This window comes from Xyrauchen texanus, chromosome 9, assembly GCF_025860055.1.
Source record: "Xyrauchen texanus isolate HMW12.3.18 chromosome 9, RBS_HiC_50CHRs, whole genome shotgun sequence".
NCBI lineage: Eukaryota > Metazoa > Chordata > Actinopteri > Cypriniformes > Catostomidae > Xyrauchen > Xyrauchen texanus.
The window spans coordinates 27,459,656-27,472,924 of record NC_068284.1 but is presented as its reverse complement, the minus strand read 5'-3'; the positions used below and the strand labels follow the sequence as shown (position 1 = coordinate 27,472,924).

General features: G+C 40.6%; 1 protein-coding gene across 1 annotated transcript in view; it reads right to left on the bottom strand.

The window, feature by feature from the left end:
• Positions 1 to 13,269, bottom strand: part of LOC127648995 (disks large-associated protein 1-like) — a 192,664-nt gene that overhangs the window by 48,908 nt on the left and 130,487 nt on the right. The window contains exon 4 of the mRNA XM_052133869.1: positions 6,280 to 6,491. Within this exon, the coding sequence (XP_051989829.1) occupies positions 6,280 to 6,491 (212 nt within the window). The remainder of the gene's footprint in view (positions 1 to 6,279; positions 6,492 to 13,269) is intronic.

Genomic DNA, 13,269 nt, shown 5'->3' with positions numbered 1-13,269 from the left:
CACTAGAGGCGCTAAAACAACTGTACATTTATTCACTTTAACACAAATCACTGATAATATAGTGATGATAATATGATGCTAAGACACTATGTATGACTTTATAAACACATTTATTTTTTGCTCGATTACTCACACACTAATACGTTATTATATTAAAACACTTTTACTCCCAAGTCATCATTTAAAAAATAATACATTTGTAGTGCCATAAAAGAGACATGAAATTACATGATTGCTTCAATAAATGTGCTTTTAATGTCAAATTTGCTTTTAAAACATTATCGGTTAGGTTTAGGCAAAATATTTAGGTTGGAGAGGTACATTTTACTCATTAAAACATCCATATAATATTCACCTTAAAAAGCTTGTATGATCACAACACCATTTCTTTCACTTTTGCCTCCCCCTCTGGACATTTCACTGGCAAACTACAGCAAAACATGTAAAGAAGCACATCATTTTTGTTTGCAAAAATCTTGCCATTGTCATTTAAATTTCATGAGATCAGGATGTCCTTTTGTGATGCATGAAAGACAAGTCATACAGGTTTGGAATAAAATGAGCTTGAGTAAATGATGATAGAATTTTCAGTTCTGGGTGAACTATTACTTTATAATGTGGTTAAAAAAAGCTTCTTTTGAAATTATATTTCAGAAACAAGAAAGATACAAGAAATAAGAATAGATATAATAATGAGAAGAACATACAACTGATTTAATGACCTCAGCCCACCTACAAACCATTTTAGCCAGCCTCTTTAGACTTATTACAGCACAAATCTGTTACTATTGAAACCCCACAATGACTTACCTAAATGTAGACCATCCCCCGCTCATACACACTGTACTCACATGTGCCTTAATGTGTTGGATTCTTAAAAACTAGAATGATGCATTCATAATGTGTATCTTTAAAGCTGCTAAATATATCTGCGGAGAACATCTATTAATGCCATGTTAATGCAAGTAATGAGTTAAAGTTCTTGCTTCTTATAATCCCAAAGTCAACAGAAATGGGGTGTGTTTTATGATGCAAGTGCTGCACTTTTAAGGAAGTCTAATAAGAGCAATTACTTGTACCATTTCCACGGCAGTGGTGTGGCATATTGTACTATCCTTATTAAAACTATACTCAGCTCCTGACAGGCAGGAATGATGGTGGTGTGTTGCCGTGGAGATACTGACTGATATCTCAGCTGAGGTACACTTGTGATTGTTTAATCTTCCTATTGACCAGCATTGCTGGTCATCAGCATATGTTGTGGTTTGAATGCTGGTCACTTGCGTAGGAGGCTGGTGTGCTGGTGTCCTCATGAGGATTCTTAACCAGCTTCACAAAGAAGGATTGTCAGTATGGTTCACAACCCTCAATGTATTTGGGCTAATCCTGTATGGGCACATCCAGAGCCGGCCCAAGGCATAAGCGAACTAAGCTGCTGCTTAGGGCCCCGGTGGCCACCAAGAGCACATCATTATTATTATTATTTTTTTATTATTTTTTTTATTATACTGTCAATGGACAATGGTAATTATACAAAAACGCAATATTAAATGCAATATTATGTTAACGGGCTGCAGGATGCAAGCACATTCAGACAGCAAAACAGCAATTTCACAAAAAAGGACATATCCTCTGGTGCAATGAAAAGGAAAAGAAGAAAACAGAGGATGAGAAAAAACAGCACGATAAAGGTATGTTAAGTAGCTAGGCTAAGTTACGAGCTAACATTAGCTGGCTAGTTAGTTAACATAGCCTATGTAGCATATCTTCTTTTTTAGGAAAGTTTGATTAATCATCCGTAGATAGCCTTGACATCTTAATATATTATTAGTACAACATATTACTTAGCAAGTTTTAGATTAAAGTTTTTGTCTCCTGTGTAAAAATAACTTTCCTGGGTATATATTTTTGTAATAAAAATAAGCTTCTGTTCCATAAACTTTGTACTGATAACAACTTAACATTGTTTACATTAGTCTACCATTTGGGGGTCTTTGCTATTATATTCCAATATCATTATGCCTCAGTTAGCTAGTTATGGATTAAGAGTTGTTGTTTAGGTGTACAGATGGCTTGCTGTTGTGTATAATAATTTGTGTTGAGAAAATAACATATTTTGTCATATATTCTGTCAAATATGTACTCTTATGAAACTTCCCTAGGAGCACTGTTGAAATATTTTGGACGTGGGACACAACCAACGCCACCTGCCCCAAGTTCCAGTGCTACAGCTGATGATGATTTTTCAACAATCCCAGATCATTATATTTATATGGATAAACCATGCCTTTGTTTTTGACAGACAGTTGCATTACCTTCTAATATGACATCTAACATGACTAGCTTTTATTATTATTTTCATCTTTCATCAGGTCCATCCTCTGCATGCGAGGAGCACTTCCCAGCACATGCATCCACTGATGTGGTCATCTATCCTGTCTGACTCAGAAAGGACTGATCTGGTAAGCAGAGGGCCACTGCCTATAAAGGAAAACTTCACATTCCCTGAAAAACCTGATGGCCGAAGCTTCCACTACACCTACAGAAAGTTAATTAATGGGGAAATAATGTAAGTGGAGCTGGCTCACTTATTCAAAAAGACATGATACTGTCTACAGCTTCTGCTGCAAATTGTTCTCTAGGAAGTACACAAAACTGGTAACAGAGGATCAACAGGATTGGGTAAATATAGGTGTGCTACTGTTACATTTAAAACCGTAGAAGGGTAAAATCATGCCAGGTAGACATTAGTATGTTGTAAGCAACACAGCTACAACTAATAACATTGATAAGGGGTGTGTTAGATTTATAGTGTGCGAATAATCAAGCATTGACAATATTCAATCATATTGGCGGCACCGATGGGCCCCCAAATCAAATTCTGCTTAGGGCCCCATAAAGGCTTGGGCCGGCCCTGGGCACATCCATAGCAGTTCTGCCAATGTAAGTTGTGCTAGACGCCCCAAGTCATACGCCAGGTTGGTAATTAGCACCTTGGCTGATTAACCACTCATTACTCAACAATAAGAGAAAGGCCTGGTGACCTAAATTAACAGGATTCAGGTGCCCATGGGGAAGCAGGACATGGAGGTAGAACAGTCTAACCCAAACAATCTAAGCATAGAGCTGGATTACTAAATTAAAGCGAGAACACAATTCGGGAAGAACACAGTTTAGGGGGATTGTGAAAGAGTGCAAACGTGAAGTTTGATAATAAAAAAATAAGTAATGTATGAAGATGGAAAACGTACTTCTTAAACTTGACTCTTGATATCTATAAAATCCAATGTGGTAGTCAAGCACTTTTATAAAATTTATAAAGATGTGAAAGAACTCTTTTGGGTCTCTGCAATCATTTTCAATTTGAATGGCAAAGGCATGATTAATTTTAAGGAGCATTGTGTACTAACCAACCAAGAAAGAAAAAGCCTACAGTACATTTGTCACATTATTTATTTTTTAATCAGATGTCTTCTTAAAGCTACTTACAATACAAATAACAATACAAATACTGCAATAGGAAAATGTATTTGATTTTGTCAAAGCAAATCATTTTATACATAAACATTCAAAATGGAGAGAAACTAGAAGAATGAATTCTGTAAAAGACAACATATGGATGGAACAATTTTTTACTGTGTTAAGAAACTAATATAATATTTTTTTTTCATGAGTTGTACAGGCAACTGACAAATGACAAAAGCTGACTAAATTGACATTTCTTATCATAAAAAAAGAAACTGCTGAAATAAAAGAGACCAGAACAATAAGTGCCATCCAAATTAATATATTGACTAGAGAACTTTTTCTGTGCCTCTCCATAGAGAGATTAGAGCTACAAAGCAGATAACATAAATGGTTAATAAACTCTTCACTCTCTAAAGCTAAATGATAATATATCTGCAAGCTTAGCATGTGTTAAAGGGGTAGATGCACATCATTGCATTGAAGGTGTATTGAAGGAGCTCTGTTATGCTTTGAAATGGGCATTGGTTGGTGGACTGAATGCACAGAGAGATGCAAAGCTTTGGACCCTAGGGCAGAGGAACATGGTCAGAGCTGTTGCCAACTGCTTATTATTGCTTACTTTTACTTCACTGAAATTAAACTGCTTTGCATTAAACTCAGTAATCAGTTTAACCTGTTCAAAAGAATGAATTAGACTTCAATTAATAACTCAAGAGTTGTGTTCAGACCGATTTCTAAACTGGTTTCAGAGTATCATTAAAAGCATCTATTCTAAGGAACAATTCAATTTTGAATTCGGTCTAAAAATATATAAATCAAAACCTGTCAAAACCTCTAAACCTGTCTTAGCCAACACACCTATGGAAAAGGTTTGCAAAGCTGAGATCTCTCACATTCTTTTACCAAAGCAATCATTATCAATTTCTTGGAACATTAAACAACAATAACAAGCCATAACTGTTTAAATGTGAAATATAACAGACAACTCTTGAAACCACACTTTATGGGCCCTATTTCAAAGGCACTATGCCTTAAGCATATCACTATGTGACATACAGTACCGTATGGGTAAAGTTAGTGGGCATGGCCATGAAGTTTTGCTATTTTAGTTTAAGTGTGTGCTAAGTCTAGGCACAAGTGGGTTGGTGAAATTGCGTGTGCAAAGCGCTAATGGTTGGGTCAAGAGCAATTTAATTCAAAGGTCCTTCTCAGGTATTTTGCACATTCTGCGTTCTATTATCTATTCCATTTCCTGACAAACAACGTCTATATAAATGAAGACAGCCAATCATAAGAATTTGGTAGTGTCATATTCCCTGTTGTCATTTGTTTTTGTATTTTTATGTTGAAATTCTTGTTTAGTTCCAGTTTCCTTTGTAACTTTATTCTTTAATTGGTTCTCTTTGATTATGCCTCATTCCCTGATTGTTTCTCCAGGTGTTCCTCGTTCCCTTGTGTGTTCCCAAGTGTATTTAAGCCCTTGGTTTCCCTGTGTCCTGTGTCAGTTCTTGCATGTTTAGTTTCATGATCTGTGCTTGGTTCCCTGTGTTTTGGTTTTCTTTACATTCTGAGTTTGTTTGCTTTTTCTTTGTTAATAAAGCTGTGTACTAGATCCACATTCCTCGACTGCCTTGTCACAGGTAGCATATTGTAAATGGGCTGTCTATGCAATACCACTGCACCGTGACTGTATTGTGGCTTGTGCTGCTTCGGACGGAGGTGTATATATGTGTTGTATATTCTGTATTGGCTCTCGTCCTGCTTGCCCTTGTCTCACCTGCTTGAAATACGCTTTGCTATACATTGTTCATTGCTTTGTAATGTACTGAATATTTGTTATATTTTTATCTTTGTTTAATGTTTTCTGTTTAATTTCTGTACAGCATCCTTGATCTTTGAAAAGGTGCAATACAAAATAAACTTACTAACTAATGTTAACAAACACAACATTTGATTTGAAAAATGTAACATTAACCAAGATTAATAAATACTTAAAATATTGTTCATTGTTAGTTACTGTTAACTTATGTTGTTAATTAATGTTAACAAATGGAACCTTATTGTAAAATGTTACCTTATTAATTTTATTACTAATCATATTAATTTCCTGACACAACAATCATGGCTAGTATTATAAGTGATCGATAACTCTTTGATATCATCTGCTGGTAAAATCTTTGAACTGAGAATAGACGTGCTTCTGGAACGTCTTAGTGCAATAACCTATGTCTCAGCAAATTAGCAAGCTGTGCTTTGCGGCACTTCATTAACATACAATTAACCCACAGTTTGCACACATACATCCACATATAGCGCAAACACTAAAAATGTGCTTAGAATTAACACTGTCACGAAAATTGGATAAGATGTACAGCACGGTCGTTGCACATAGCGTGGTCACGACTATAAATCCAGATATGTTGATATTTGCAAAGAATAATTACGTTTTCAATAGGTTTTGCGAAATGTCCCCCCGTTCTCCATTGGTCACTAATGAGATTGTCCCACCACACAATCACTCCATTGGTCAAGCCAATGTTGCTGTGTCAGGCTGGTTGTGATGCTCAAAATAGCAATGATTTTATAGTGCCACAAAGCCACAGTGTTTACACATTTTGGGGAAATTCACTTACAAATGGTTTATTTATACTGTAGTAGATTCTGCATATTTAGCTAGGACAGGAAAATGTACTTAAACATCCAAAAAATCGACACACTTCACCTTTAAGTCAGCACTTTACTTTCACACTCCAAATACTAATGGATCCAATACTGTGGAACAAGAGATTTAGCAAATATTAGAACTCTTACTTTAAAGTAGTCATCTCTGTCAGTGAGGGCTGGGTGGCTTTGAGGTAGCTGGCCCGTCGCGCCTGCATCTTGGGGGAGGGTTTAGGGCTCTCGTCTGAGTCTTCACTATCCTCCTCCGCCATGGCTTTCACATAACTGCCGCTGCGCATGCGTCTGCATGGAATATCCTCATCCTTGCCTAGTGGAAAGCCCCCCCACTCGTCTTGTGGGACCTGTGAATTCAGAGGTAACAGTGTCATACACCTCTGTCAAAAGGTGAAAATCTGAACGGCCTTCCATGTGATCGGATCCACAAAACACCCATATACACATGCACACACACAATCTCATCATCACTTCCTCTTTTTGAGCTAGCAGAGATAATTAATGAGGCTGCCGGTGTGAGCTTGCATGAATACACTAACGATGCCTCCCTGGGTAGTTATGCATCTGTCTCAGTGTAGCTCTCCCAGGGCAAACTCTCCTGAGTAGGACTCTCTAAAAGTATGAGAAGTTGGACAGGGATTAGAGGAAAGAGGATCAACTCAGATTTGCAAAAGGGAAAGGCTTCAACTGTCAAATGCTTGTTTTTGTGAAAGATCAAAGAGTTGAAATTAAATGCTTACAATCTAATTGTAATAAACCCTTGACAAATGCTCATTAAGACTCTACAAGATTAAAGCAGGTCACCTATAATCAAATATACAACAAGCATTTTATTAAAGCACTACTTATATGTAAAATTCTAATGTTTATTAAGAGTTAGCATTTAAAATGAGTGTGAAAATTACAGCTACATTAGTTCACTCTAAATTGGTGTTTTGATCAGTGACATGAGCAACAGCGACTATTGCCAATCAGACGTGGGTGTGTCCAGCGATTCAACAAAGTAAAGAAAACTTTAGCTTTATGTAAATGAGCAATGATGCAATGTGGTGATCAGCAACAGGAGTGAAGACTCTGAAGTACACATGATACGTCTCCTGTGAGATACTGTAGTCGAGTGTAGGCAAGACAGAAGTTATGTTCTGTGAACAATTTGTTAAGTTCTGTGTTCCCCTTCTTTCACTCACTTGACATTGTGTCGATGTAGTGACAGTAGATGTCACTCCTGGGAGCCCCATACATCTCTGATCTTTGAGAAAAGGCCAATGAAAATTGTTGAGTGGAATTTGCATGCCACTCCACCGGACATACGGTATATATGGAGCTGGAATGCAACCACTCATTCAGACTTCTTAATTGGAGCTGAGCGGTTGTATTCACTGAGCTGAATTACTCTCCTGATCCATTCATCTCTGAGTCCAGTGAAGCTGTTGGATTTACGGTGCATTAAAGCTGCAACTCCCCCTCTTGCACTGGTTGAGTGCAGAGAACGTCCTTTGGTGCTTCAGCAGCCTAAAATAATATATTCTTCCTCTAAAAGAGTATATTTCCCTTCTAAAAGAGTGTCACTCACAGATTGCGTATTTTTAAAGATGCCTTTTCCATTTGTGTATATTTCCTGGTTGCGATCATTACCTCTCTGCTTCCCACGGCCACTATCACTGCCTCACGTGTTGGGCACTACCTCCTATTCCCCAACATGCTCGTTTGCCCCAGCAAGGTCTGCGATGGGACCGCCAGCTTGTCTCAGGGAGAGTTTGCGATCTCGTTTGCAGCACGCAAAGCAGATAAGCTTCCGATTACAGCATCAGAGAGCGGGCTGGTTCAACCTGACGCCATGCGCAGCTGATGGCCATGCTTGCCTGGGCAGCTGCGAGCATCGGGCTGGAGTGGAATCCTCCGCTCCCCCCTGAACCCTCATGGTTTGATGATTGGTCCCGGGGCCCCAAGTGCCGCTCACAGTTGTGCCCCGCCCCCCCCGTACCTTTCTTCCCAAAGGTACATTATGAGCTCACATGATCGTGATGGCACCTTTTACTGCCCGGACCCAGTATGCAGGCTCATCTGTTCTCACTACCCTCGATGGTGAGGCTGCCAGAGGGTGCTCGGCGACTCCTCAGGTGGTTAAGGTGATCGCGGTGCACCTATGCCCGCAGAGTGCCGCCACCTGGTGGAGCCATTCGAGACTCCTGTCCATGGCCTGTAGGTTTACATCATCACTGACGACAAAGGCTGGCAGTACGGCTGGACAGGCCCTGCATGCCACGCCTCTCCTGCAAGTGCACCAAGCCGAGGCGCTCAAAGAACTGCACAAGGGTAGTTCTGACCCAAGATTGATGCAGGAGCTGCGCTTGGCAACTGATCTCACCCTTCCCTGTCCCTGTCACCTCGCGCCTTCATGAAGGACACAGAGGCAGCCCTTGCCCTATTAAGGGAAGTGGGCATCCGCATTTTCGACTATCTCGACGACTGGCTGGTCCTAGCTCACTCGTGGAATTTGTTGTGTGCACAAAGGGACCTGGTGCTCAGGCACCTCAGCCAGCTGGGGCTTTGGGTCAACTGGGAAAAGAGCAAGCTCTTCCCAGTTCAGAGTATCTCTTTTCTCGGCATGGAGTTAGACTTGGTCTCAATGAGGGCACGCCTCACGAACGAGCATGCATAATCGTTGTTGAACTGTCTGAGTACATTTAGGCAAAAGACGTCGGTCCCACTGAAATCCATTCAGAGGCTCTCGGGCATATGGCATCCTCAGTGGCAATTATGCCGCTTGGGTTGATACATATAAGACCACTCCAGAGCCACTCATATCTCGGGCAACCTCAACAGGACAGAACAGCAGGTCATGCTCAGGGGAGAGTGGAGACTCCACCCTCAGGTGGTCCAGCTGATTTGGAATCGATTCGGTCAAGCACAGGGGGATCTGTTCGCTTCCTGGGAATCCTCCCATTGCCCGCTCTGGTATTCTCTGACCAAGGCTCCCCTCGACACAGACACACTGGCATGCAGCTTGCCCCTGGGGCTCCGCAAGTATGTGTTTCCCCCAGTGAGCCTACTTGCACAGACTCTGTGCAAGGTCAGGAAGAACCAAGAGCAAGTCATCCTAGTGACACCATATTGGCCCACCCAGTCTGGGTACTCGGACCTCACGCTCCTTGCGACAACCTCGCCTGGCAAATTCCTTTGAGGAAGGACCTTCTTTTTCAGGGATGGGGCACCATCTGTCACCCGCGAACAGACCTGTGGAATCTCCAAGTCTGGCCCTTGGATGGGACGTGGAAGACTTAAGTGGCCTACCACCGGCAGTGGTAGACACGATCGATCAGGCCAGGGCTCCCTCGATGAGGTGCCTGTATGACCTAAAGTGGCATCTGTTCACTAAGCAGTGTTCTTCCAGACACGAAGAACCCCCAGAGATGCGCAGTCGGATCAGTACTTTCCTTTCAGCTGGAGAGGCTGAGAGGCATGAGGAGGTTAAACCCCCGCATACAGTGTCTCCGTTGTCCTTCGGCCCCTAGAGTCAGCTGAGTTAAAGGCACTCTCCTTGAAGACTGCCCTCTTGATGGCGCTTACCTACATCAAGAGGGTAGGGGACCTGCAGGCGTTCTCTGTCAGCAAACAGTACCTGGATTTCGTTCCGGGTTACTCTGACGTCATCCTGAGACCCGACCGAGCTATGTGCCCAAGGTTCCCACGACTCCGTTCAGGGATCAGGTGGTGAACCTGCAAGCACTGCCCCAGGAGGAGGCAGACACAGCCTTGGCATTGTTGTGCCTGGTGCGTGCTTTGCGCATCTACTTGGATCGCACGCAGAGCTTTAGAAGCTCAGAGAAGCTCTTTGTCTGCTTTTGTGGACAGCTGAAAGGAAGCGCTGTCTCCAAACAGAGGATCTACTGCAGGGCTTCTTGTTCATCTTGTGGAGTACTTGCTTCTGTTTCACACATGACAATAAAAGACTGAGGCTGGTCCTGAATAAATTATTTAATCAATTACAATAATGACAATTGTGTCTCTGCAAAATTTACTCTGTGCTTGTGTATTGCGGTATTTAAATGTATCCAAGTGGTTAGAGTGTTTTGACTACATTCACCAAAATTTGTTCATATCCACTTAATGATTCGTTCAGTGACCATTTCTGGTGATGCCAGAAGGTGGCAACAAATGAAGGACTTGTGTGAAATTAGTTAGTCTTTGAATCTATGATCAGAATAAAATTGTAATCCTTTAAAATGTACATGTCTACACACCTACAAAGAGACTTTAGAAGAGGTTTTAAGCATTATAAAAACAAGCAAATCTATAATTTCCCTACAGCTTGTGAGTTGCTGAGCATGACTTTTATCAAAAGACAACAATAATAGTCTTATAATAATTATAATGAGTTTCAATATGTCTAAAAAAGTGTGTCTACATATCTACTGACTTCAGTAAAATGCCTCTTCAAAGTGTTCTAAGAACACAGCAGATCTATAATTTTTCCTAATGTTTGTCGACAGCACACCAACATAGAGGAAAAATAACTGAAGCTGATCTTAAAAAAAAGCTTACATATTTAACACATATCTAGTGATCTGCTTAAATTGGTAAAAGGAACGATCAAACTTTCAGATGGTTGGAGAATGGACTGTGGGCGGACTGTGGGCATGCTGTCTGAGGCTGAGACTATAAGTGATCTGATTTTCAAAAGCTATGGCCAGTTAAGCACCCCGACAATAACAATAGGGCATCCAGCGGCAAGAACGCCTAATGTCAACCAGCAATAAAGCAACCTGGCAACCTCCATCAGTAAAATCACTTGTCAGTGTGAACTAGCCATAAGACCAATACAAAGCTCATTTTAAGGTTTGGAAAGAGCTTCTCTACTGGCTTCAAGAGAAAATCCCACTTTATAGAATTTCACTGTGATTATATGAATCACTGCAGAGCTTGTGTAACTGGGGAAACGGCTTGCCTTGACGTCAACATGTGTATAAAAGGCAGTCAGAGGAGGCAGAATGACTCCAGTAAAAACAGTTCTGTGCCCACACACACACAAATGCTCACAGACCTGACAAAAACAAAAACTTCCTTCTAAGACACCACCAACACCCACACACGCCTTTAATCAAGTCAAGTTTGATGAGCAGAAAATTAGGATAAATCCTTGGTTAAGCAGACCAAGGAACAGGGCTCAGAGTCATCTCAACAAACAGCAGTTTGTGCCTCAGTTTTTGTTTGAAAGAACGAAAGACTTCCTTTCATTAACATAATTCCAGTGTATTTATGTTTTTTTAGCATATTGCAGACAAACTTTTCTATAGTGGTCGACCAATATGTAAACAACTATCAAAAATTGGAGACCAATGTAAAAGTTTAAGAATTGGTCACTGAGGGGCCTGGGTAGCTCAGCGAGTATTGACGCTGATTACCACCCCCGACGTCACAAGTTTGAATTCAGGGCATGCTGAGGGACTCCAGCCAGGTCTCCTAAGCAACCAAATTGGCCCGGTTGCAAGGCAGGGTAGAATCACATGGGGTAACCTGGGTAATCATAGTCTCTATATTGTGGTTCTCGCTCTTGGTGGGGCATGTGGTGAGTTGTGCATGGATTCTGCAGAGAATAGCGTAAAGTTTCCACACGTGCTAGGTCTCCGCGGTAACGTGCTCAACAAGCCACATGATAAGTTGCGTGGATAGACGGTCTCAGATGCGGAAGCAACTGAGGTTCGTCCTCTGCCACCCGGATTAAGGCAGGTCACTACGACACGATGAGGACTTAGATCACATAGGAATTTCAAATTGGTCATTGAAAACCATTATCGATCGACCACTGATTGTAAATGGTGGGTGCATGTCCCCCTCATTGTCTATTTTTGTTAGAGCCCTGCTTCAATTTACTTTAATACAGGTAAACCTAACAGCTCAAGAGGTGATCACACACACACACACACACACACACACACACACACACACACACACACACACACACACACTCACTATTAAAAGTCGACAAAGCACAATCATTCTAACTTAAAAAGGGAAATCACAACTTGCTGAATGTCTAAAAATCTTTCCATAAACCTTGAAAACAAGAACTGCACAGTGCAAGCCCGTCACTCACGGTTTCTATGGCAACTGGGGGCCAGATTTAGCCCTGAAGAAAGATGCCAATTATTCTTTGTATTGACAGAGCATGATAGAGAACATGTGAGACATCCTGCCATCTCAATTTAGCCTCTGAATTAGTATGTGGCTGCCCACGTGCAAACTCTGATTCATAGCCCGCTGCAGGTGGTCTTAGGATCTTCTGTAGTTTGCTCATTTAACGCATGTATAACGTAGCATGTTACATAATTTGTCTTTTTAATCGAACACTAAGGATTGTACAGCCGTACATACAAAAGGAATAAGAACAACTTGAAGTTTCTGCTCACACAGTGATTTCTATTAATTATCGTTCTAACAATGGATAAATGCCCTGTGAATGGAAGTGAAGACTCAGCAATTAATTATGCAGACACAAAATTAGTCTTTTCTTGTTTCCTCTCAAACAAAATATTCAGTCTATTCAATATCCTCTTCATACACATTCTCAAGCATGCAGTTCACTGCAAAAATATTTTAAATTTTTTCTTATTTATTATGTCTTATTTTTTAGTAAATACAGTATGTCTATACATGATAAATGTACTTAAGAAGCAAAATTGCATAAGATTAAGTCTTGTTTTCTAAGAAATCCAACAAAAATCTATTTTGTTAAGGTTTCCCTACAACAAAGTCACCAATTACTAAGATAAACGTATTTCAAATGGAACACATTTTATTTACATTTTTATACGTATTTGATTTTTCTTAATCCATTGGCAAATATTGTTGGCTTGTTTTAAACATATATTTGACAAAAGTCTGATAGAATTCTCTGAAAACAAGACTTAAAAAACAAGAAACAAATACTACATAAGTAAATGTAGTGTTGCCAGTCTCCGTCCTCTCTCTCTCTCTCTCTCTCTCTCTCTCTTGCTCTTTCTTGCTATCTTTCTCGCACGCACACACACATACACACACACACACACACACACACACACACACACACACACACACACACACACACACACACACACACACACTCTCTCTCTCTCTATCTCCCTC